The sequence below is a fragment of the Onychomys torridus genome, unplaced genomic scaffold (assembly GCF_903995425.1).
Source record: "Onychomys torridus unplaced genomic scaffold, mOncTor1.1, whole genome shotgun sequence".
Lineage (NCBI taxonomy): Eukaryota > Metazoa > Chordata > Mammalia > Rodentia > Cricetidae > Onychomys > Onychomys torridus.
Window position 1 is genome coordinate 24,764 of NW_023411728.1, and position 27,722 is coordinate 52,485.

The following is a 27,722-nucleotide window of genomic DNA, read 5'->3' on the forward strand; positions in this document are numbered from 1 at the left end:
AACCCAGAAGGTCAGGGAGGGCATGGGCAGACCAGAATCACATTCAGCCAGCAAAGGAAGCTGGGGGTGGAGGAGTCTCTCTGCTGCCCTCCATAAGAAGTTGAAGCACAGGGTCCTCTTCCTAGCACACGCAGGTCACCTACTCCTGCACAGCAGAATATGAACCCCTGAGATAACAGGTATTCCTTCATCAGACACCTGACTGGTGACACCAGTGATGACAGGTCTGGGTCCTCCACAGGCATCACTCAGCTGGACCTTTTCCTGCCCCTAGAGTAGATGGTCTCTCTCTGCTGGGAATAAATCCCACCTTCCCTGAACATAGAGATCACAGGGCAGACTGGGCTCTGCTAGGATTTGGGGTCTCAAGGAAATACACTCTTGGCTATAGGAAGTTCAGGGACAAGGCCCTGGGGTGAGCTGCTGTTCTTGCAGGACACAGAACACTTCTCAGCCTTTTGGCTCAAAGTATGTTCTAGAACACTAAACAACAAAGGAATAGAAAGATGGGAGGCAGCACTCACAGAAGAACAGAGCAATGAACACACACAGACTCCACCCTCAGGACATCTGACTCCAGTAAGTGACCTCCTCTGGGAGGAGGCTGAGGTCTGGGAATAAAAGCAGAGCAGACACCAGAGGAGCCCAGCTTAGCATCAGCCTAAGACACAAACCTCCTCTCCAGAAGAAGAGCCTAGCCCACAGTAGAGACTATGGAGCTCACCTCAGCCCCTCTCCACAAAGGACAGGTCTCCTGGAGGGGACTCCTGCTCACATGTGAGGAGACATTCCTCAGAAGTAGAGACTTTGGAGTTGAGAGACTGCATGGGGTCTTCTGGGAGAGGAAAAGAGCCTGAGAAATGGCATCTGGCTCTGCTTGAAGCCTGAGACCATCAGGAAGCTCACATGGGATGGGATTTGGGAAGTGGGGAAGAAAAACTCAGTTGTTCCCCACTGTAGATTTATCAGCACTGGCCACTGTATCCTGAAGACTCAAGTTGACATCTCCATCAGGGTGACTCTCCAAGGAAAACTCAAAGTGGGTGAGTAAACAACATCATTATGTAGGACCCTGAGGAATCTGCAAATAAACCCCAGGATCTGAGACACTCATTTGCTCACAGGTATCTGAGCCTGTTCGAGGTAGAGAGGTTTAAACCAAAATCAAATTAGTCCTCCTCACAAAGCCCTGCTACTATTGGGCAGGAAGACAGAGCAGCAAGGACATCTAGAAGGTGGGCACAGGGGCTGACAAGCACTTCAGAAGAAACAGAGCAGGGAAAGGTCAGAAAATGAAGGCACAGAGTCTTTTAGAGGAGGAGGTCAGACTAGACATGCTACACTCACCATAGATTCTGAGTATGAGTAGGGATCTGAGGGCAGTGAGGGGCGAGCTGTGTAGACACTATGAAGCCAGTTTCATAAAGTGGAAAGATTCAGGGGTACTGACAAATGGGGGTGATGCTGCTGACCTCCACTCAACAGGACACACACACCAAGGCTTAGAGTTAAACACTTATATTTCAAATTTCTACCAAAAGCAAAGGTCATAATATTGATTGATTTTTTTTCTCTCTTCCCTCTTCGTCTCTCTTTTAACCCACTGGAACTCTCCCACCACTGCCAAATACATCACTCTTGAAGCAGTTCCATCCATTTTTGCTGTAAGGAATAACGTTCTTCTAGTTGCCCACAGTCAGCCGTCACAATACACTGTCTTCTGGTTCATGGAAGAAAACTCTGTGAAGCATGACATAGCCTCAGGTACTCCACAACCAAATTCAATAGTACATGAGCCTGCATTCCGTGATATGGGGAATGTACCCCAATGGATCCCTGCTCATCAGGAATGTCAGTAAGGATGACACAGGAGACTACAAAGCAAAACTGACGAATCTATACTTGGTTGATAAGATTCTATCCATGAAGTTTCATGTTTACTGTAAGTAAATCTCTATAACCTCCGGGTCCTGGGTGGAGCTAATCCTACTTGACCTGTAGAGCTGTCATGGCTGGATGACTCTGTGTTATGGTCCCCACATTGTGATACAAACATTTAGTAAAGGACACACAGTGGAGAAAACAAAATAAATCAGGATGCCTCACTTGAATCCACCCTCAGAGAAGAGGGGGTGAGGGAAGTGAGCTCAGGCAGGGTAGACTTTTCCCAGGGTCTTAGATGCTCATCATGAATATGGCCTTGAGAAAGACCCTCAGGCAGGGGCTGGCTGAGGAAACCATTAGAGTCTCACAGAGAGATGACCCCCCCAATAGCTTTGCTAAAGAACTCCATTCCAGACTGTACCAGGAATCCTGGGAAGCTTGTAGACTGGGTTGGAATTTGATCTCCTGTTGGAGCTGACAGGGGACCATGATGGACTGTAGACTGGGAGTCTGTTGACAGTCAGACTCTGAGAGCCATGTCTGAGGTAGGTCACCTAGGCATCTCTCCTCCTGAGACTCAGTGTACTCAGCATAGGTGGAGAAGTAGGAAAGGCAATCAGACAGCTCTTCTGATGGTCTTCTGAGACCTCCCAGGAAGGTCAAGAACCCTAAAGAGATAGAAGAAAAAGTGTACGAATGGCAGCTCCTTTCCTCTGGGGGTCCCGCCTACGGATTATTTCCTGCACACAAACACTTATAGACACTGCTTGGTGGAAGGTAAGGTTGTTGTTCACATTTAAGGTTAACTTGCAGGCATGACGATGATCATTTACCATGTGTCCTACTATAGGGAAACCAAGACAGGAAACACAGTCACTGAGTCAGGGTAACACAAATTGTGGATAGCACAAGCTACCTGTTCACAGCCACATCTCCAGCCTCCCCACCATGGAAATGGTACTAGGTACCTTCACTCTTCTAGATCATTTTGTGGAATCAGGACTCCCTGATTCATGTCAATCAACATCAAACACCTGACAAGAATGGCCCAACTATGGCCCAGCATGACCTAAATGTCAGGCAGATCCTGAGCTGTGTGAGATCTCTGACAGGCTGTCAGGTTTCTCAGGGAAGGTCAATGGGAAGACTAATCATAACTATCTGTAGCACAGCCCTGAACAGCAAAGGCTGGGAGGGCTATGGTCTACACAAAGCAGAAGAGGTCAGTGTAGCTGGAGGGCCTCGAACATTGTGTCTCAAAGCAGCAATGGTCAGTGAGGACCAGGAGATAAAATGAGGTCTCTGATTCCAAGTCTTGAGTCTGACCACCACCAAACAAAGCAGCTCAGTTCATTCATGAGAAAGTCCTTGCTTCCTCCATACACAGCACAGGAGGCCCCATTATCTCTGAGCACTCAGCCACTCCATCTGCCTGAAATTTGCTTCCTGCCTGATTCTTTAAGGATCTTGGTTGGCGGGAAGTTAAGAGACTGCCTCTTGTTAAAAGAGGTCCTTGCAAGAAACAGAGGTACCACACAGGGCAATCATCTGTCTGTGGTCAGCACAGCACCGCTACCCAAGTCCAGCATCACAACCAACAATTCCACTCCCATGGAGGGTGAAGACTCAGTAGCATTAATGTGTGAGCCTAAGACTCAGAATACAGCCTACCTGTGGAGGATAAACGGCCAAAGCCTCTCAGAAGAGGACAGGCTGAAGCTGTCTGAGGACAACAGGACTCTCACTTTACTCAGTGTTGTGAGGACTGACACAGGACTCTATGAATGTGAACCTGGAACCCAGTGTGGGACTCTGCAAGGGACCCATTCACTCTCAACATTACTTTAAATATTTTCTGTTTCATCCTGGCACCAACTGCCTAAATACTGAGGGCTAGAGCTACTAGCATAACCATACTCAGTCCCAGTCCCCTTAGGTTCATGACACAAACCTACCATATAAATACCTAGTCTGCCAGTGCATCCTTGGCCCAACACAAGCACATGTAGACAGGCCCAGCATTGTGCTTGAATGGCCTCCAGAGACTTCTGCCTAAAGAGGCTCAGGGTGATGGAGACAGAGGACATGTCAGACTCAGTCTCAGTGCACACAAGAGTGTGCAGTGGGGATGTTTGTGTGTTGTGCTTGAGATAGACCTGGGCTTATGCATGCTGAATGAGTACTCTTCTGCTAATCTGCACCCCAGCTCTGTGTAGGACCTGCTCATCTAAGGTTAAAGCACAGCTCAAAGAGATGCTATGTCCTTCTACAGACCAGGATTTCCCCTTCCCTCTGTTGACATCACATGTGACTTTATTCAGTTTGCTCCAGATTATCCAGATGTCCTGATCATATCACCCTCAAATATTCATTTCCATTGAAGGACAAATCTCATATCTTCTGCCACACATGCTAACCCACCTGCATAGTATTCTTGGCTTGTCAATGGAGAGCTCCAGTCATCCTCCCAAGAGCTCTGTATTCCCAACATAAATACTACTAATAATAGATCTTATACCTGCCTCGTCTATAACTGTCACTGTCCTCAGTAAGACCACAGTCAAGAACATTATAGTCCTTAGTAAGTGGATCTCTGAAATATCAGCACCAGGTTTGTAGTGGAGTCTTTTGGCTTTCTGGGAAGTGGCAGAAGCATTTAATTTCCAGCCCATGTCTTTGGGAACAAGCAAAACTCAGTCTTCCCCCAAGCCTCCTGCTCCATCCCTATGACTAATGGCCTCCTAGATCTCTGATTTCTGGCTGATAGGGATGGAGCTTGCAATGTGAGGAGGAGGTTCTCCCAGTCTTGGAAAGCCTTAGGTTGTGTGAGGGACTTTCCATGGTTAGGAGATCCTCGAGGTCAAGATTTCCTTCTGTGCCTAACACAAGCTTTCCTGCCCCCTCCATTTTCATTTTATGACCTCTATGACCTACAAGGAACACCCAGGGCTTTCAAATGTGCTCACATTCTTATTCTCCAAATTGAAGGAGAATATTCCCCACAGATGGGGACTAGACCTCTGCTCCAAGGTCTGTTCCTGTCTCATGGGTGGGGTGCCTGGCTCAGTTCTGACTCCATGGGGTGGGAAGAGTGGGTGGAGAAGGTGTCTGGGAGCCCTGTTCTGAGTCAGGGTGAACCATGTCACTGACAGTTGATGATGCTCTTTTGCTTACTCTTCTCAAGGTTCAAAAAACAAAAGTCGGCTGAGTATAGTGGCATACACCCTTTTTTGCCAGCACTGAGTATCTACCTAAGAGGCAGGTAGATAGTGTGAGTTTGAAGCCATCCAGGTCTACATAGCAAGTTTCAAGCAAGCTAAGACTGTGCAGTGAGACTCTGTCTCAAAAATTATCAGTACTGAGAATTCGAGTGTCAGGCTGTGGTCAGCACTGTGATTATTCACTTCTTCCCTGTAGTATTTAATCCATATCCATGGGGCAGGAAATACATTTTTTTCTACAAACAGAAATTCTTCATTTAGGGATTTCTTCCAGTCCTAAGGTCTAGCCTTTAACACCATTAAGATTAGCTGGGCCATCTTAACCCCATGACAAATTATTTAATTAAAAATAAACACAAGGCTATTTCATAAAAGAGGGACTTCACTGTTCACACTCACAGAAAGTGTGAGCATGATTTCCCACAAAAATCAGTGGGAAATACATTTCCCCACCACCACCATGAGATTTCTAGACAGGTGGGTTGAAGAGACTTCTAGTGTGGAATCTACACAAATACCCTGAATCAGGGTCACTGTGGGTGATCTTGATAGAGTAAGATTCAGCTCTCTTCCTGCAGACCATAACTTAAACTCAAACATGTGATCTTGCAGAGGGCCACTTCATTCTATGGACCCTGGTAGCTGTCTGAGATCTCTGAAGGTGACAGATTCTCAGCTGGCCCCATCCCTTGTTTATCCACAGATCCAGTGACTACAATCTCCATCCAGGTCAACAAAACCATAGACAAAGACCTGGTCTATTTGTTCCTGAATTGCCCGTCAATCGACGGTGATAACTCAGTCCATTAGTTCTTCAAAGGCCAAAGTCTGAAGATCATGAACAGGATGAATCTGACCCAGAATAACTGCACCCTCAAAATAGTCCCTGCAAGGAGAGAGGATTCAGGGGACTATCAGTGTGAGGTATCCAATCCACTCAGTTCCAAGATGAGTGACCCATTCCAGCTGGATGTAATAGGTGAGTGACCTCTGTTCTATTCGTACTCCATAGTGTTGGCGGTGGGGGCAGTTTCTATCAACAGAGTGCAGAATGGGTCAAAGTCACATGGAGAAAAACATTGTTCAGGAAACAAATACAGCCAGCTTGGTGATGGATGCACGTTAATCTCATGATAACACACCAAGCAAGCTGAGCACAGTGCTGCATGCCTTTAACCCCAGTACACCAGAGGCAGAGACAGTTAGATCTCTATGATTTCCCAACCACTCTGGTCTTTGTATCCAGTTTCAGGTTAGCCAGAGCTACACAGTGAGACCCTGTCTCCAAAGAGAGAGAGCATGAAGCAGGAGGCATAGAAGTACAAGGCCACTCAACTGAATGGAAAAGGCTCTGCTGATTCCGAATGGGAGACCTTGTTTTGGAAGAGGTGTGAATCAGGTATGGATTAGATGGGAATGCTTGGGGGAAGGAGGAGGCAGGACAGGGAAATCTGTGGTTGGTATGTAAAATGAATAGAAAATCTCTCTATATAAGAAAAAAAGAAATACAGAGCAGCACAGATTACATTGTGAGACCTTGTCAGTAATAACAACAATAAATGTCAATATAGCAAATAAAAATGCAAAGTGATAAAGAGTTTGGTGTCTGAGTCAGTCACGCAGTCAACCCTCAGAATGTAGTAAAAAATTCATGTGACTCTATGGTGGTATTGTGTTCCCCAAAGTTGTGCACCCTAATAAACTTATCTGAGGTCAGAGACAGAACAGCCACAATATTAAACATAGAAGATAGGCAGTGGTAGCACACGCCTTTAATCCTAGCAATCCAGAGGCAGAAAACCATCTGTTCAAGGATACAGCCAAGCATGGTGATTCATGCCTTTAATCCCAGGGAGTGACAGCAGAAAGAGAAAGATATATAAGGCGTGAAGACCAGGAACTAGAAGCATTTGGCTGGTTAAGCATTCAGGCTTTCGAGCAGCAGTTCAGCTCAGATTCATTTGAATACAGACTCAGATACTTCCAGTCTGAGGAAAGAGGATCAGATGAGGAACTGGTGAGGTGAGGTAGCTATGGCTTATTCTGCTTCTCTGATCTTCCAGCTTTCACCCCAATACCTGGCTCCAGGTTTGATTTTATTAATAAGGCCATTTAAGATTCCTGCTACATTACTCTACACCCCACACACACATTCGAAACTTCTTTAGATTATTTCCAATACCTAATAGGAATACTGCATAGACCCTAGTCTTACTGTGTTGAGTACAGGACCATGATAGGAGGAAACTACATTTTTCACTGTAGAGATACTTCTAAGTAGTTTGCTTCCAAGGTTTGATCCATAAATATAATCCATAGATAGAAAGGACCCGGAATGAGTTTCTGACTAGGTTTGCATATTTATTCATTTTGTGTGCATGTTCCACACCCATGTGTGGAGGTCAGGGGACAATTTGTGGGAGCCAGTTCTCCAGGGACAGGAGATTGAACTCAGGTGGGTGAACCAGTCCTTTATCTGCTAAGCCATTTCACTGGCCCACAATAATGTTTGTGCATTTATTACAGTGTGGCAGTTGGGGGTAGGTACAGCAGGCACTCTTCCCACCTGAGCCATCTTGGTGGCCCATATACTGAGTTTCTTATCCTCATACTAACATTGACAGCATGACATCCTTGCACAAGAATCTTTTTTCTGGTAACTGGTTTTATTTTTGTGAAGTCTAAGAGTGTGTGTGTGTGTGTGTGTGTGTGTGTGTGTGTGTGTGTGTGTGTGTGGTTTATGGGACTGGAGAGATAGCTCAATAGTTAAGAGCTCTGGCAGCTCTTCCAAAGGACAGGGGTTCAATTCCCTGTATCCACATGGTGGCTTATTAGTGTCTGTATCTGAAGTTCCAAGGAATTCAACACCCTCTTCTGTCCTCCTCAGGTACTAAACATGCATGTGTGTGGTGTAGAGACATATAAGCAGCAAAAATGCCCATATGATGCATCTGGCATCATAACAAATATTATTTGAAATCCAATTTCAAGGTGCTTTCATCCTGTCTCCTAAAAGTCTGATGACTTTCAGCTCTGATCCATTTTAGGACTTTGATCCATGTAGAGTTGATTTGTAAATGGTGTTAGGTGAAGTCTTAACTTCATTCTTTACCTGGATATCACACCTTCCCAACATCCTTTGTTTAACTGATTACTCTTCCAACATTGAGCAGTCTTAGCAGCCTGATCAGAACTCATCTAGTCTCAGAGGGTCAGATGAACAGCAAGAATGCCTTCCAAGTTCTGTAACTCAATAGGACAACTCTCTTTCACACCAATTGATTCAAAAGAAGCAGCAGAAATGTATGTTTTGAACAAACCTAAAATGTAATAGATGAAATGCTGGATATGCCAACTGTGCATATCTGACACACATTATAATATATATGCAAAACTGTGCCCCATAAACACACATATTTAGAATATTAACTAATCTTTCATTTAATCATGGCCAGTGTGCATGAGCAGTTCTGGGCTTTCCAATTCTATGTTACTGATCTGTATGTCTGCTTTTATATCAATAGTAGACTATTTTGATTGTTGCAGCTTTGTACTAAAAAATGAAATCAAGTAGGATGTCCTAGAATTTTATTCTTGTTTTCTTCAAGATACTTTTAAGGCCAGGTATGGTGGTCCTTGCCTCTAACCCCAGCTCTTGGGAGCAGAGAGAGGTTGACGTCTGGCAGTTTGATGCTAGCTTGATCTATATAGTTTTTTCTAGTTGGCATATCCAGCATTTCATCTGTCACTTTTTATGTTTGTTAAAAACGTTCATTTGTGCTGGTTCTTTTGAATTAATTGGTGTGAAACAGAGTTGTCCTATTGAGCAGAGTCAGGTGGATGTCTAGGAGTTTGAGGCCAACCTGATTTTCAGGATAGCTAGAATGGACTTTTCTATTTCTGTGCAAAATGCCACTGGGGTTTTGATCTGATGTGCATAGAACTGTTAGACTTCATTCAGGGATATTGTCATCTATTAAAAAAGTCTTTCAGGCAAGCTGGCTCATGCCTGTAAATCCAGCCACTCAAGAAGCTGAGGCAGGAGTATCAAGTTCTAAAAGACCCTACCACAGCCAATTCAAGGCCAGCCTGATTAATTTAGTGACATCCTCTTTCCAAATAAAAATTAGAAGGCAGAGCTTAGAGTATAGCTCAGTGGTAGTGCATTGCTCACCATGCACAAAGCCCTGGGTTCAGTCCCAGTACTGCAGAACAACAGTAATAATGAGATTAAGTCTTCCAACCCATCAACCCCAATGGCTGTTATTTCTTGTCTTCTTTCATCATCTCTTATTTGGTAGTTTGCTGAGTGCAAGTCTTTTATCTCCTTGGTGGAGTTAATTCTAAGTACTTTATTCTTTTTGGTTCTTTCTTAAATAAATACTTTCTTCATTTCCTTTCCAGTTGTTCACTATTAAGGCTGGGACTATTGTTCAGGGGCTGAGCACTTTCTGGGCATGCAGGAGGCCCTAGGTTCAAGCACCACTACTTCCAGGAAAAATGAAAATCAAATTGATCATGGTCAGTAGTAGTATACAGAAATACAGCTCACTTGGGCATGTTCATTTCATTAGCCAACCAATTTGCTAGTTTTGCTCATTTAGTTCTGAGAACTTTCTGTAGAATGTTTAGGATTTTCTAGGAATAAGTACCTGTCATCTACAGATGTCTTTCGCACCCCATAACTGGGCACCTTCATGTCATTGTCTCCCAAATGGCTCTGTAGCACTCCCAAGAGTCTCTTGAACAGAAGTGGTTACAGCAGCATCATGTGTTCTCCCTAATCTTAGAGAGAAAGCTGTCAGTCTCCCACCTGAATATGATGTTGGCTGTGGGTTTCCATGTATGGCCTTTGTTACACTAAGCTGGACTTCTATCCAGTTTCAGTGTTTTTATTATCAAAGGTTGTGAAATTTTGTCAATTTTTTGTTGATCCAATCTTATTGGTTATACAGCTATTCAATTTTGTTTCTTTCACGCATCCATCTCTAAGGAATCCAGGTTTGTAGGGATTTATCCATTGCATCTAGGCCACACAACAGTTAGCATATAACTACCAAGTGCTCTTGAAATTCTTCATATTCTTGAGAATGAATGATGAGGTCTCAAATTGTATTAATATCCATCTCCTTTTTTTCAAAGTTAATCTGGGAAAAGGTTGCTAATGTTGATAATCATTGTTAAAGAACCAACTTTAGGTGCATCAGCTTTCTTTGCAGTTACTCTAGTCTCTGTTCATTTATCTTCATTTGATCTTCAGTTTTCTCCTTCCACTAGCATGGAAGGCAAGAGTCTCATTATGTAACCCTACTTGCCTCAAATTCACAATCCTCCTGCCTCAGCCTCTGATGCTTGGATGCTAGGTTATATTACATACTTCACCTGCCTCATAGTATATTTTAAAGATTTAGTATAATAATCAAGTAATCTTTTTTGGCAAAATACCACACACAGAGGAAGAAAAAATGTTAGCTGCAATTATTTCTACAACTACTGTTAGCCTTGAAGCCAGGTAGCCAGGTCTATCTCTGATTAACCATACAGATTTAAGCACTTTTTGAAAACCACTTTAAGTTAGTTTTTCATCACCTGAATGGAAATAATTTCTATGTTACAGACTCACCATATAGGTGAAACCAGATACAAATACAGGGCCATACACATTATAAATGCCATACCACCATGGTCAACATTAGCTTTAATAATCACTCTTGAGCAGACAGGTGAGGTTTGAGCCGCAAATGGTTACAATAAGGAGTAAAAAGGTGAGGATGGCATTGGTACATAAGGGGCATGGGGAGACACATGTTATCCAAAAGATGAAACCACTGTAACATGTCTACTAAATGAAAGTGGGAGAGAAGAAAGGAATGGGGGTCTGATGTAAAATTTCTACACCTGGTAATTTACTAGTTTTCATCCTCCAGGAGGTGAACATGATGGGCTACGACAACCAAGGTATTAGTGAAAGGATTTACTTGTGATGGTGAGCCTGAGATAGCCCTCAGGACACATGCAGATATGATCTCTGTGGAGGCAGAGAGGGAGGCATGACTTAGATTGCAGAGCAGTTCCAACAGAGTTTCTACAAGGTATATGCTTGGTTCCCCCACATTCACAAAGCAGATGGGAATGGGGTCTTACAGATTCGGCCTTGCTTTCCTACCCAACTGCAGAAAACATGGTCTCTGCAGAGGAGCTGGTACATTGAGAGTCAATAGCCTGAGCCTTCTGTCACTTAGATCACAGCCACAAGAGACCACTTATTCATGGCTGCCACAACTGAGACCTGAGAAAAGATGTAGCTATGGGAACACTGGATATTCAACACACAAAATCGCAAGTGCCCTGTCTCACATTCCCACAGCTTCACATGATTGCCTCAATGAAATTGATGGAATCTGGAGATTGGAAGGAAAAGGGATAAATAACCTAGAAACACAGCGAGGGGAAAAGGTCACTTGCTAAGATCCTCACACTTAATCTCACCCGATCAGTCTTCCCCCAGCAAGGTGGGAAGGTGTTTATCAGCTGTAGGAGTTTCCTGGTAGAAATTTCAGGGTCATGTATGTTTACTATGGTATCTTCTGCAAATACTGAAAGTTTGATTTTCTTTTCCTTTCCAATTTGTATCCCCTGGATCTTGTTTTGTTGTCTTATTGCTCTATCTTGAACTTTATGTACTATATTGAATAAATATGGGGAAAGTGGACAGCCTTGTCTTCTTCCTGATTTTACTGGAGTCACTTTGAGTTTGTCTCCATTTAATTTGACGTTGACTGTCAGATTGCAGTACAATGCCTGTATTACATTTAGGTATTCCATGTATTCATGATCACCACAAGACCTTTGTCATGAAGGAGTGTTTGATTTTGTCAAAGGCTTTTTCAGCATCTAATGAAATGATCATGTGGATTTTTTCATTCAATTTGATATATGGTGGATTACATTGACAGATTTTTGTTTGTTGAACCATCCTTGTATCTCTATATGAAGCCTACTTACTTGCTCATATATATATATATTACTGTGGTCTTGAATTCAGTTTGCTAGTTTTTATTGAGTATTTTTGCATCAATGTTCATGAGGGAGATTGGTCTGCAATTCTCTTTGTTGCATCTTTGTATGGTTTGGGTATCAGGGTGACTGTAGCCTTGTCAAAAGAGTTTGGCAATGTTTATTCTGTTTCTATTGTGTGGAACAATTTAAAGACTATTGGTATTATCTCTGCTTTGAAATTCTGGTAGAATTCTGTGCTGAAACCATCTGGTCCTGGAAGATTTTTTTCCATGAGCATGGGAGATCTTTCCATTTTCTGACATCTTCTTCAATTTCTGTTTTCAGGGACTTAAAGTTCTTGTCATATAGGTCCTTCACAGGCTTAGTTAGAGTAACCCCAACATATTTTACATAATTTGTGGCTATTGTAAATGGTGATATATCTCTGATTTCCTTCTCAGCCTGTTTGTGTATTGTATATAGGAGGGCTACTGATTTTTTTTAGTTGATCTTGTATCCTGCTATGTTTCTGAAGGTATTTATAAGTTGTGTCAGTTCCTTGGTTGAATTTTTGGGGTTATTCATGTATATTATCATGTCATCTGCAAATAGGGAAAGCTTGACTTCTTCCTTTCCAATTTGTATCCCCTTAATGTCCTTATGTTGTCTTATAGCTCTGGCTAGAACTTCAAGTACTGTATTGAATAAGTATGGGGAGAGGGGACATAGAACTAAACAGAGAATTCTCAACAGAATAAGTACAAATGGCTGAAAGACATTTAAGGAATTGCTCAACATCCCTAATTATCCAGGAAATGCAAATCAAAACAACTCTGAGATACCACCTTACCCTGTCAGAATGGCTAAGATAAAAAACACAGAAGACAGCTTATGCTGGAGAGGATGTGGAGCAAGGGGAACTCTCCTCCACTGCTGGTGGGAATGCAAGCTTGTACAGCCACTTTGGAAATCAATATGGCACTTCCTTAGAAAATTGGGAATCCATCTCCCCCAAGACCCAGCTGTAGCACTCTTGGTCATATACCCAAGGAATGCTCAATTATACCACAAGGGCATTTGCTCAGCTATGTTCATATCAGCATTGTTTGTAATAGCCAGAACCTGGAAACAACCTAGATGCCCTTCAACTGAAGAATGGATAAAGAAAATATGGTACATATACACAATGGAGTACTACTCAGCAGAGAAAAACAATGACATCATGAGGTTTGCAGGCAAATGGATGGATCTAGAAAAAATCATCCTGAGTGAGGTAACCCAGACTCTGAAGGACAAACATGGTATGTACTTACTCATAGGAGGATACTAGATGTAAAACAAAGATGACTAGACTGCTACACAACTCCAGGGAGGCTACCTAGAAAACAGGACCCTAGGAAAGACCCAGGGATCACCCAATGACAGAGAAATGGATGAGATCTACATGAACAACCTGGACGACAGTGGGAGTAATGAAGGGCAAGATTTGAGGGAAACAAAGGTTAGGGGAGCAGGAGATCCCAGCTGGATCAAGAACAGAGAGGGAGAACAAGGAATAACAGACCATGATAAATGAAGACCACATGAGAACAGGAAGAATCAAAGTACTAGAGAGGTACCCAGAAATTCACAATTATGCATCCACTGTAGACTAACGATCGAGAGAAAGCCTTATCTGACCTAGTCTGGTGATCAGATTTTCCAAACACCCTAACTGTTGTGCTGGAACTTGCATCCAATAACTGATGGAAGTAGATGCAGAGATCCTTGGCCAGGCCCCAGGTAGAGCTCTAGGAGTCCAATTGGTGAGAAAGAGGAGGGACTGTAAGAGTGTGAATTGTTGAAAACAAGATTGGAAAAGCACAGGGACAAACAGCCAAACAAATGGAAGCACATGAATTATGAACCAAAGGCTGTGAGCCCCCAGCTGGAGCAGGCCCTCTGGATAAGTGAGACAATTGAATAGCTTAAACTGTTTGGGAGGCATCCAGGCTGTGGGACCTGGAGCTGTCCTTAGTGCATGAGCTGGTTGTTTGGAACCTTGGGCTTACACAGGGACACTTTGCTCAGCCTGGAAGGAGGGGACTGGATCTGCCTGTACTGAATCCACCAGGTTTAAATGAATCCCCAGTGGAGTCTTGGCACTGGAGGAGATGGGAATGGAGGGGAGGGGATGGGGGAGGGTGAGAGCAGGGATGGGAGGGGTTGTGACAGAGGAACCCATGGCTGATGTGTAGAATTAAAACACAAATATAATAAATAAAAAAAGGAGAAAAAAGAAAAAAAATAACAAAAAAAAGATATGTTGCTTTGGAAAGGAGGCTCTGCTTTTGTTTCCACAGAAATCCAGAGGCTATGGATTTGTTCCAGATTAAGATACATCAGGGGCTGGAAAGATGGCTCAGAGGTTAAGAACACTGGCTGTTCTTCCAGAGGTCCTGAGTTCAATTCCCAGCAACCATATGGTGGCTCACAACCATTTGTAATGAGATCTGACTCCCTCTTCTGGACTGCAGGGATACATGCAAACAAAACACTGTATGTATAATAAATAAATCTTTTAAAAAAAATACATCAGGTTTGACCAGCCAAGACCCCCTGAAAGGTCTCCAATGACACCATGGCCCAGATGATCCAACATCCAGAACAGTTTTAAGGCAACTGGATCAAACGATACACCTTCATGGACTACTCCATAATCCTAAAATTTTCTTGTGTCCCCATAAGATACAGCACCCCCATCCAGCAGGAAGTAGTAAGAGAAGCTACACCCAAATTCCCAAATATACCAAGCTGGCTTTGGAAATGAAATTGGCTCATTCCTTCTCTAAACTCAAGCATATTCCTAAAATAAAAGGTTGAGAGATTCTTTGAGCCTTCTGGTGTGGGACAGAGAAAAACCAATATTTTTATTTAAAACAGGTTGATTATAAATGGGATCTCTCTAAAGAAGAAAGGGGGATATAGATATGATAGGATGAAAGGGAAGATTATTGAACTTACTTTTAAAGAGCAACTTGTTTAGAAATGTTTTACATTGCTATGGATTTTAGTTTATTGATACAAATTTGAAGTTAATTTTGTTATAATATATATATATATATATATATATATATATATATATATATACATATACTCACATTAGAGGTATTATGTTTATGTAACTCATAGATTATACTGGATAATTAAAAATAAATATTTAATAATTAGTCTTCAATGATATTCAAACTTGTAGTCATGTTGTTTTTTAGGTATACATAGATATAATTCAATTAGGTAGGTAATCTTCAAATACTTCAAAGACCTACAGAATATGGCATTTAACATGTTTCAAAAAATTTAGACTTTCTGAACAATGAGTCATGTCTGCTCCTGGCAGCACCAATTTACTGAGAGGAAGATGGGCATCTAACACAATCTATATGAAGTTTATCTTCTTCTTGGCAAAATATACATTTGAGCAAGAAACTGTTCTTGTCTGGACTGCTTGATCGACTGGACATGCAGGACCCATAGGAAGGTGACCACTGAATTTTGCTTGGCAAAATGGTTCTTCAGTTTCCTGCTTCACAGAGGACTACAGGACACAGAGAGAAGTGACTGAGAGTCTCTAGGCCTGTGGAGTGAAGACAGATGCCCCAACTTTACAAAGGAACTTTGGATGACTGTCCAGGCTGCCAGCTACCTCTATCTACTCTCCCAAGACTCAAGAAAGTTGCTTGCATCCATTTCCCACTTCTCAGGTAATATTATATCCTTCTAAAGTCTCTGATGTAGCTGGAGACTAGATAGTTATAATTTTCCTTAGTTATGATAAAGGTAAGTTAGATATGAAACCTTAGACTCATAAATATAAGATAGATAGGATATCTTCTTTAATTTTGCCAAATACAAATAGACTAGATCTTATAAATAGACTACACATTATAACTGTAATTCTTCCTTCATAATTCTTTTGTCATATATAGTTTTACTATGTGAAAGTTAAAACCTTCCTTTAAAAAAAAAGGAAAAGGGGAAGTGCTGTGGGTTGTTCTGTATGTTAAATGTGTTGCTCTGATTGGTTAATAAATAGAACACTGATTGGCCAGAGGCCAGGCAGGAAGTATAGGCGGGACAAGGAGAGAGGAGAATGCTGGGACGTAGAAGGCTGAGGCAGGGAGATGCTGTCAACCAACCACCATGAGTACCAACATGTAAGATACTGGTAAGCTACAAGCCATGTAGCAAGGTATAAATTTATAGAAATGGGTTAATTTAAGATGTAAGAACTAGATAGCTAGAAGTCTGAGCCATTAGGCAAAACAGATTAAATAATATAAGAATCTGTTTATTTTATAAGTGGACTGTGGGACTGCCCAGCTTGGCCAGAGCTGAAGAGAAACTATGCAGCTACATCATGTATCCCTTTTCACTTCTGATTTTATTTGGATGCTCTCTTTGTGCCTTTTGTTAGTCTGAGCAAGGGCTTGTCTATCTTGTTGATTTTCTCAAAGAACCAACTCTTTGTTTCATTGCTTCTTTGTTTTATTCTATATGTTTCCATTTTATTAATTTCAGCCCTCAATTTGATTATTTTCTGGCATCTATTCCTCCTGGGTGAGTTTGCTACTTTGTGTTCTAGAGCTTTCAGGTGTGCTGTGAAATCCCTAGTGAGATTTCTCCAACTTCTTTTTGTGGGCATTTAGTGATATGAATTTTCCTCTTAGCACTGCTTTCATAGTGTTCCATAAGTTTAAGTATGTTACACATTCATTTTCATTGAATTCTAGGAAGTCTTTAATTCTTTCTTTATTTCCTCCTTAACCGATTGGTGATTCAGTTGAGCATTATTCAGTTTCCATGAGATTGTAGACTCCAATTTTTGTTGTTATTGAAATATAACTTTAAGCCATAGTGGTCCAAAAACAGAGGAGGCTATTTTCAAATATTAAGGACCCACCTTAATAATATTTTCCCCAGGGGCTGAGAAGATAAGCCTGTGAACACTGACAATTATTTTTTTGGAAATGAACCTGAGGAAACCAAGTTCTTTTCTTTGTCTGTCAATGTTATTCCTCTGGGATAAAATCCTGTCTACAGTGCTACAGTCTGTTCTCATGCCTAGCTCCTTTCTTGCCTGATTTCCCTCTATATTTATCTACTGTCCCCTCTAACTACTATCTTAATTCTCTCATCTTAATTCTGCCTTGACAGGGCCTTCTCATCTTGGCCTTATTCATCTAGTATTTCCCTATCTGGTTCTTCCTCATCTTCCATCTTGTCCTCAAGTTCTCTCCTCAAAATCTTTTTCTAAGTCTCCTTATACCTCTCAGTTTCCCCACATCTCTGAGGTATTCAGTCATAAACCCAAGCAATAGCAATCCCCTGGCAAAGCAAGTCATCAGGCTTGAATTCCTACAGGGTCATAAAGGCAGGTAAGAATTTTCCTCAAGGAGTGAGTATCAGGCTTTCTTTTACAACCCAAAAGAGAATGGTGAAAGAGGAGGTCAACTGAGAGAAAATGATTGGTTAGTAGATCAAAAGGGGATTTATATACTCAGTCTACATTCCTAGAAGTGGTTATGTAAGAAGTTGGGAGTCTATAATGTTAGTGAGGTTGTGTACAAAAATACAGTGTCTGCTTAAATTGCACAAGAAATAAAGCTAGCCGCCTGACCTAGGAGACAGGTGTCATTTCTATAAAGTTGTTACCTTAATTCAGGAGATTGTTTGGCATTGGATGCTTGATAGATATTTTAGATAAATACACTGTTAGGAGTTCTTAAAACCACACATAGCATACAAGAAAATCATTGTAGGAACCAGCTAATTTATATACAAAAGCTAAAATATCACCAAGACTTCTTAAACCATGACTTGACCTTTAGAAAATTCCTTGAACTTTCCAAGTAGTAGCTTTTGGGATAGTAGCTGAATTCCATTATGTTTTCCTATGGCTTGCAGCAGTTCCAGTTTTTTTGTTTATTAATAAAATGACAATGTTTAATTCTCTCTAGGGTAGGGGGAAACGTGAAAAAATTTAAATTTGGAGATGACTTGATAAATGAAAAGTAATGGTTCATTAATATTTATAATCAATAATCTACATAGATAGCAAGCTGGGAATTAGTTTAGCCATCTAATAGGTGTAGTTGTACATAATCAGAATATCTCTGTCCCAAGAAGGGAGCAGAGGAGTACCATAAAAATCTATCATTAGCTAGTATAGCATAACATGGTCAAATGTGTCTAAATACTATAACTGTGATTTATCAAAAAGAAGTTATTAGTTTGGAACATACCTTTCTCAATTCTAGGATTAATGGTATTAATTTGTTAATTAATCCAGAATTAGTGGTATTAATTTGTTTAAGCTGTATTTTGAAGAGGCACTATTAGATAAAGGGTTACATGAGTTAGTCATGAGCACCTATGGGACCAAGGCTGCAGCTGAAACTGACCTAACAATTTAAATTTGTAATCAAGACAATATTGACCCATTTAGCTATGGGAGGACTGTAATAATCTGTGTCAGGGTATACATAGCAAGACTTACATTCAGAATAATTGTCAGAAGTACTTGAGGAGAAAATCTGATAATATATACATTTCAGGATCATGGGCAGAATTTATAGAATAATAGAGTGTTTTTAAGGGCAGCCCAGACCCCTGGGCTGGGGAGTTCAGCACTGAAGAGACCCAGTCACAGCGGGGCTCTAGAAATCATTCATGGTTACTTCCTGCTGATATGGGGCTGAAGCTGACAGTCTTGAAGGCTGGAATGTAGTGGAAATCCAGGAGGAGCAGGCTGTTTCAGGCTCTGTAAGACACGGGTAGCAGGATTTTCTGTCTCATGTGCTAGAGGGCAGGATGCAGGGCTGAGCTGGACAGCACATCCATGTAGGCTAGAGGATGGAGGATGGGGTGCAGACCTGCAGCTAGTCAGAATTTTTGTGGTCCAGAGGATGACAATGTGTAACTATTTAAATCATCAGAAATTCTGCTGGAAACAAATATATGTATTAGAACATGCATTTGAGGAGTTTTAAGGAGGAAACCTTTTCTCTTAAGTGTACCACAGGATATTAAATGCATGGTTTTAGCACATGAGAGAAGGGGACATCAGGCCAGGAAGAGAGAGAAATATCCACCATCCCAGAGAAGAAAAAGAAAATGTGTAAGTGGAAGACATGCACTGCAGTCAGGTTTTATTTCTCCTGATCCTTCTTGGTTTGTGAGCGTTGGTGAATTTAGATCTCCTGAAGCTTCTAAGAACCGTCTTAAAAGACAAAATATTCAGACATATTAGCAATATGATAACAGTGGTGATTTGTCAGAGCAAGATTATGAATCTTTATAGTCTCAACAAAACAACAGTATAGTCATAGAATGAAATCTGAAATGTTTCATTTATAATATATCTCAAGTCTTGATTATCTTTTGATCAAAATTAATAAAAAATCATTTAGGACAGGATTATTTCTAATCATATTTCTATAAGTTTTGATATCATTGAAGAACAGAGCTCATCAAAAGGATCTGGAATTGTCAATTTCTTCATAAAGTCACAGCTTAATATTTAAGTATCTAGAGGTAAATAACAGCCTGTATTCAGACTGGCAGCTTTAGAGCACTTTTGTCCTGAGCAGCCTAGTATATGGTGTGACCAGGTGATCCAGGATTCATGAAGATAGGTCAGTATCCTGTGAAAACACGTAAGCATATCCTCTTTTTGACATTATGAAAACATCAGGACCTTTACAAATACCAGTGAGAAGGTTCTGGAGGCTTAGGTGTAACTTTGTGGCTTGGCCTGGGGATAATAAGGAATGCCTATACTGGGAGATATGAAAAATTTTTTTTGAGCTGAGGATCGAACCCAGGGCCTTGTGCTTGCTAGGCAAGTGCTCTACCACTGAGCTAAATCTCCAACCCAAGATATGAAAATTAAGCACCCATTGTTAAGAGCTCCTGAAGTATATGTAAGGCATTTGTACAAATATGAGCTCTAGGCCTTCCTAAAATTGAAAAGCAGTGGAATAAATGGTATATTATTTCTTTATTTCATAGCCATAAATCATAAGGACATAGGCCTCATGGGTGAGCTTCCACAGGAAGAGAAATTGTAATTGTTGGAAAGACATTAGGAAGTGTCAATATACAACTATCTGACAATCTATAGACTCATAGGTTTTATAGCTTGTTATAAATATGTCACCTATGTAATAAATATATCACAATGTATATGTATACATACATATGCATATATATTATTGGGTTGGGGACTGTGAGAAAACTATAATTACAGATAGTTCTGATAGTTGATCTGTATATTTGATGAGGAACTCAGCTCAATACATGAGTTCTGGATAAACAGAACTCATATTTCCTGCTCTGCATGTCAGCTTTTGACTTCCATTGTATCAGGGTTAGGAGGCAAGCTAAAAGTGAAATTCTGACAATCTTTAGGGTGAGAAGGTATGGCGAAGAAGCAATCTTGTAAGTCTATGACAATTACATTTTGAATTCTAAGGGTGGCTGTGGGAGATGGCAAACTAGATTGTGAAGCTCCCCTTGGCTCCATTAACATCATTTATTTTTTTAGGTCTTATAGCAGCCTGTAAGCCTGATTTTTTTGTAATCAACAAATGCTGGGGTGACTCAAGGTCTGGTTGGAGGCTTCACATGCCCTATTTTTAAGCTTCTCCTCCACCTGACAAGTAGCAGCTACAATTCTCTCAGCATTCAAAGTCCATTGTTTAACCCAGACAGGAGCATCAGATTTCCATATAGTGGGGTCAGCAGTCAACAGTGGAACCTCAGATTAATTTTCATACCCTAGGCCATGTCTGTCATTTATAATTTCTAGAATAATGGGCTCAATTATGCCTTTAGTTTGTTTACCCAAGTTCTTTTAAGTTAAACACTCATCTATAGCACTTGTGCTGATATTAGTCCGTAGCAGAGATTAATGATACACAAATTAATTGCAGCATATCTCTTCTCCACAGAGTGTTAGATATAAAGGGCAGAATAGACCATAATTTTATCCTTCTGACTATTTTAATAATTCTGAGCTTTTGGATACAATATTAGCTTGACCAAGGTCTATAAGAGATGAAGGAATAATAATTGTATTAAGTACTTGGCCAATCATTTTCTAAAATGAAAGAAATGACTATGTTTATGTCTAGCAAGTGAATTATTTTCTTTCCCTGTATTTTAAGGGTTTAGTTGGTTTGGAATATTTACTTTCCTGAACCCAGAAGACCATAACACTAGAATCCAAACTGGCAGCTCTCTTAGGTGCTGCCCTGTAGAATCTGAATTGTTTTTGTAGGAGGTTTACAATAATCTTAAATTTTCCCAGTAAAGTCAGGATCAACCATTCCTGGGACAATTATTATACCTTGTAAAGTGGAGGAGGTATGGCCTTTTATTAGCCCCTGGTCTCTTCTGGGGGACATATATAGACTACTGTATTAATGCATACATAAGTCTATTTCTAAAGTCTACATATCTCAGAACTCAATAAAAACTTTATCCATAGATCTAACTTAGGTATACATCCTCAGTATCTCTAGGTTATTCACTGAGACTTGGGTATCATTTATATCATATCTAGATGTTTATATGTTGTATTTATCTATAATTCATACATCATAAGTTATTTTTTAACTTTCCTGAACGGTCTCTATATCTAAACTTTCATACCCTTATAAAAACATTACATCCAAAACATTTATGCATTTAATTAGTCAGGAGACATACATGATTGATTATTGAGAACAGCCAATGTAAAGTGAATTTCTTTTAATGAAGGAATAGTAAAAGCTTATTTTGAAATCTGTTTGGTGAGCTATCTTTATTCAAAATTGGATAGCAAGGCAAATTATCTTTAGACCTGGTAAATGGAAATATAATCTAATATAAATCTAAGAAGATCTAAATATGATCTCAAAGTATAATTTGGACTAATTCCTGGCAGTAAGAGGCATGGCATAGTTTAAAGTGGGAAGCTTAAACATGTTTAAAATGTCATGGGTGAAGTAAGGAATTTATTATGCTAATATTCAGCATATTTAACCTGTTTCTAAACATACTTTTGTAAAGAGAATTTGATCATTTATAAGATAATCAAGCTTTATCTTGTGTCCTAAAAACTATCTTTAATAGCTTATAATTGATATATGACTTATCCTTAAGAATGTACAGTTTAGGTTGGTCAATCATGTGTATTTTTAAAATGACTACTGGTGTTACACATGTTTTTGTTTTTGGTTGTGAGACAGTGTCTCACTATATATTCCTGGCTGGCTAGCCTGGAAATTCCCAGAGTAGTGGGATCGAAGGTGTGCACCACCATGCCTGACCCATAAGCATTTCTTTTTTCTCTTTTTTATTTTTGGTTTTTGAGACAGGGTTTCTCTGTGTAGTTTTGGTGCATGTCCTGGATCTTGCTCTGTAGACCAGGCTGGCCACAAACTCACAGAAATCCGCCTGCCTCTGCCTCCCAAGTGCTGGGATTAAAGGGGTGTGCTACCACCACCACCACCACCACCACCACCACCACCACCACCACCACCACCCCCGGCTCCCACAGCATTTCTTTATGTGTTGTTCTAGTTAGCTTTCCAGTTACTGTGATAAAATGCCACAACCCAAACCAACTTGGCAGTTAGGGGTTTACTTGGCTTAAATGTCTTGATCAGGGTCTGTCATTGAAGGAAGTTCAGGCAAGAACCACAGGAAAAGTTTCCTGGCTTGCTCCCACAACTTCTCAGCTGCTTTTCTTATAGAGCCCATAAAAAAGGGGCTATCTGCAAGGGGATAGCACCAGGTCCTCCTCCACCAAACAGTAATTAAGAAAATGCCTTGCTGACCATATTTCTCCTCCCATATGAATTTAGCTGTCAAATAGACAAGAACTAAGCAGCATGTCTTTATGGGTCATCTGTTCCTCTTTCTTTAAAAGGAATTTCAGGACTTTTGCTTCTCTTTGGATTGAGATGCTTGAGGTTTTATTGTTACTATTGTTGAACTGTGAGAGTTCTTTATATATTTTGGCCCCCTTTCAGATGTACAATATGTAACTTTTTTGGCACTTGAAAATGATCTTTCCACTTTCTTCATCCATGGTCTATTACTTGTTAATAGTGCTTTAATTGGCCTCCCAACTGTACTTAGTCTGTATAATAGAGTGTGATCTTTGATATCTGTGTACAAGACAAAATGATTAAGTCAAGTCTTTAACACCCACTACACATTTATCTCCCACTTGTTATGGTGAGACATAGGAAATTTTACTTGACTACTCTGAAATATACACTGCCATTGACTACAAGGGTTACTTCTAACCTGAACCTCTTTCCAATGTGTAATTTATATATTGCTACCAACAGCTCCTTGGTGTTTCCTTCCCACAGTTGGTTTAGCCTTATTTTACTTACTTATTTGTTTCTTTATTTAGTTATCTATTGTATAAAAAGTGTTCTGCCTGCCCACCAGAAAGGGACACCATATTTCATAATAGATGGTTATAAGCCACCATGTGGCTGCTGGGAACTGAACTCAGACCTCTAGTAGAGCTGCCAGTGCTCTTAACCACTGAGCCTTCTCTCCAACCGCAGTCCAGGGATTATTTCCTCCAGGAAAATACTAGTAGACACTGCTTGGTGGAAGGTCAGGTCATTGTTCACATTTAAGGTTAATTTACAGGCATAGCAATGATCATTTACCATGTGTTCTATTATAGAAAAAGTGAGACAGCAAACACAGTCATTGAGTCAGGGTCACATAGGCCATCAGTGGCAAAAGCTATCTGTCCAAAACCACATCATGAGGTCTCCATCATGGAGAACTTCTAGGTGACCTTCACTCTTCTAGATCGTTTTATAGACTCAGGATTCTTATAGGGCTCCCAGATTCAGGTCAATCAACATCAAACACCTGACAAGAATGGCCCACCTGTGGCCCAGCATGACCTAAATGTCAGGCAAATGCTGAGCTGTGTGAGATCTCTGACAGGCTGTCAGGTTTCTCAGGGAAGCTCAATGGGAAGACTAATCATAACTCTGTAGGACAGCCCTGAACAGCAAAGGCTGGGAGGGCTCTGGTTTACACTCAGCAGGGGAGATCAGTGTTGCTGGAGGGATCTGAACCTTGTGTCTCAAGGCAGCAATGGGTCAGTGAGGACCAGGAGATAAAATGAGGTCTCTGATTCCAAGTCTTGAATCTGACCATCACCAAACACTGCAACTCAGTTCTCTCACGAGAAAGTCCTTGCTTCTTCCATACACAACATAGGAGGCCCCATTATCTCTAAGCACTCAGCCGCTCCATCTGTCTTTAAATTGCTTCCTACCTGATTCTTTAGGGATCTGGGTCAGCTGGGAGTTAAGTGACTGTCTCTGGTTGTAAGAGGGCTTTGTAAGATACAAATGTACTACACAGGGCAATCATTTCTCTGTGGTCAGCACAGCACTGCTATCCAAGCCCAGCATCACAACCAACAATTCCAATCCCTTGGAGGGTGAGGACTCAGTAGCATTAATGTGTGAGCCTGAGACTCAGAATACAGCCTACCTGTGGAGAATAAATGACCAAAGCCTCTCAGAAGAGGACAAGGTGAAGCTGTCTATGGACAACAGGACTCTTACTTTACTCAGTGCTGTGAGGACTGACACAGGACCCTATGAATGTGAACCTGGAACCCAGTGAGTGCCTCCCCAAGTGACCCATTCTCTCTGAACATTACCTGTATTTTCTGTTTCATCCTGGCCCCAACTGACTATATACAGAGGGCTAGAGCTACTAGAGTAACCATACTCAGTCCCAGTCTGCTTGGGTTCAAGACACAGATCTACCATACAAATACCTAGGCTGCCAGGGCATCCTGACCCAGCCCAAGCATATGTGGACAGGCTCAGCATTGAGCTTGACTGGGTTGCAGGGACTTCTGCTTAGAAAAGCTCAGGGTGATGGAGACAGGGGACATGTCAGACTCAGTCTCCATGCACACATAAGTGTATAGAGGGATGTTTGCGTTATGCGCTTGAGAAAGATCAGGGCTTGTGCATGCTGAATGAGTACTCTTCTACTAATCTCCTTTTAACACTGGGTAGGACCTGCTCAACCAACTTTAAAGCACAGCTCAAAGAGATGCTATGTCCTTCTACAGACCAGAATTTCCCCTTCCCTCTGCTGACATCACATGTGACTTTATTCTGTTTGCTCCAGATTATCCAGATGTCCTGATCATATCCTTCTCAAATATTCATTTCCATTCAAGAACAAACCTCACATCTCTTGCCATACATGCAAACCCGCCAGCACAGTACTCTTGGTTTGTCAATGGAGAGCTCCAGTCATCCTCCTAAGAGCGCTTTATCCCCAATATCAATACTAATAATAGTGAATCCTATTCTTGCCTCATCTGTAACATTTTTCCTGGAGTCAATAGGACCACAGTGAAGCAAATTATAGTCTTCATTAAGTGGGTCTCTGAAATATCAGCACCATGTTTGGAGTGGAGTCTTTTGGCCTTCTGGGAAGGTGCAAAAGCTTTTAATTTCCAGCCCATGTCTTTGGGAACAAGCAAAACTCAGTCTTCCCCCAAGCCTCCTGCTCCATCCCCATGTCCAATGGCCTCCTCATTCTCTGATTTCTGGCTGATAGGGATGGAGCTTGCAATGTGAGGAGGAGGTTCTCCCAGTCTGGGAAAGCCTTAGGTTGTGTGAGGGACTTTCCATGGTTAGGAGAGCCTCAAGGTCAAGATTTCTTTCTGTACCTAACACAAGCTTTCCTGCCCCCTCCATTTTCGTTTCATGACCTCCATGATCTACAAGGAACACCCAGGGATTTCAAATGTGCTCACATTCTTATTCTTCAATTGGAGGAGAATATTCCCACAGATGGGGACTAGACCTCTGCTCCAAGGTGGTACTATATTTGTAAAATGTGATTTTATTTGTATATTAATAAAGTTGCCTTGGGGTCAGAGCAAGCCATAGCAGAAGCTGGGTGGTGGTTGTGGTGCACGCCTTTAATCCCAGCACTTGGGAGGCAGAGCTAGGCAGGATCTCTGTGTGTTCAAGGACACAGACAGCATGGCGACACTCCCCTTTAATCTCAATACCAACCATAGAAGACCTGGAGGTCTGTACAGACAGGCAGTGACAAGGAGGTCATGTGGCTGGGTTTACAACCAATGAGAAAGCAGAACAGAAAGTCTATATAAAAGACAGGACACACAGAAGTAGGTCTCTTGTGGAGAGGAAAGACAGCAGAAGCAGTGAAGGTTAAGGCTCTCAGCTATTGCTCTGACCTCTTGGTTTTTAACTCTGCAACTGGCTCTGTGTTTCTTATTTAACAAGACGGTTACATCTACACCAAGGTCTGCTCCTGTCTCAGCTCTGACTCCATGGGATGGAACAGTGGGTGGAGAAGGTGCCTGGTAGACCTGTTCTGAGTCAGGCTTCAAAAATCAAATAGCAGCCAGGCAGTGGTGGCACATGCCTTTAATCTCAGGACTCGGGAGACAGAGGAAGGTGGATCTCTGAGTTCAAAGCCAGCCTGGTCTACAGAGCGAGATCCAGGAAAAGTAAAAAGCTACACAGAAAAACCCTGTGTTGGAAAAAAAAAAGAACTGAGTGTGGTGGCTCACACCTTTGATGCCAGCACTGAGGAGGTAGAGGCATGTAGATAGTGTGAGTTTGAGGCCAGCCTGGTCTACATAGCAAGTTCCAAGCAAGCTAGAACTACAGAGTGAGACCCTGTCTCAAAAAATATCAATACTTAGGAATAGACTTGTAGGCTGTGGTCAGCACTGTGATTATTCACTTTTTTCTGTAGTATTTAATCCATATCCATGGGGCAGGAAATACAATTTTTTGTCTACAAAGAGAAATCCTTCAGTTAGGGATTTCTCCCAGTCCTGAGGTCTAGCCTTTAACACCTTTAAGATTAGCTGGGCCATCTTAACCCCATGACAAATTATTTAATTAAAAATAAACAGAAGGCTATTTTATAAAAGAGGTACCAGACTGTTCACACTCACAGAAAGTGTGAGCAAGATTTCCCACAAAAACCATTGGGAAATACAATCCCCTCACCATCACATTTCTGGACATGTGGGCTGAAGAGGTTTCCAGTGTGGAATCTACACAAATACCCTGAGTCAGAGTCACTGTGGGTGATCTTGGTAGGAGGAAGATTCAGCTCTCTCCTTACAAACCATATCTTGAACATGCAATCTTGCAGAGTGCCACTTCATTCTATGGGCCCTGTGAGCTGGTTGAGATCTCTGAGGGTGAAGGTCTCTCAACTGATCCCCTCTACTGTTTATTTACAGAACCAGTGACTCCAGCCTCCATACAAGTCACCAACACCACATTTGAAGATAAGCTCTCTGTGTTCCTGACCTGCTTGTCAAACGACACTGGGATCTCTGTCCATTGGATCTTCAAAGGCCAGAGTGTGGAGCTCACAGACAGGATGAAGCTGTCCAAGAACAACAGCACCCTCCTAATATACTCTGTGAGGAATGAGGATTCTTGGATCTATCAGTGTGAAGTATCCAATCAAGTCAGTTCAAAGAGGAGTGATGCCATCCAACTGGACATTACACATGAATGA

The 27,722-nt window shown here is 41.4% G+C and overlaps 1 protein-coding gene across 1 annotated transcript; it reads left to right on the forward strand.

Moving 5' to 3' along the window:
- The first annotated feature begins 713 nt into the window (after positions 1 to 713).
- On the forward strand, positions 714 to 27,722 carry LOC118575325 (carcinoembryonic antigen-related cell adhesion molecule 1-like). Its single transcript, XM_036175914.1, is given in 8 exon segments — positions 714 to 775; positions 1,586 to 1,764; positions 3,392 to 3,637; positions 5,989 to 6,084; positions 24,568 to 24,792; positions 24,795 to 24,845; positions 25,326 to 25,575; positions 27,437 to 27,722. Coding segments are annotated over 8 exon segments (1,395 nt in total).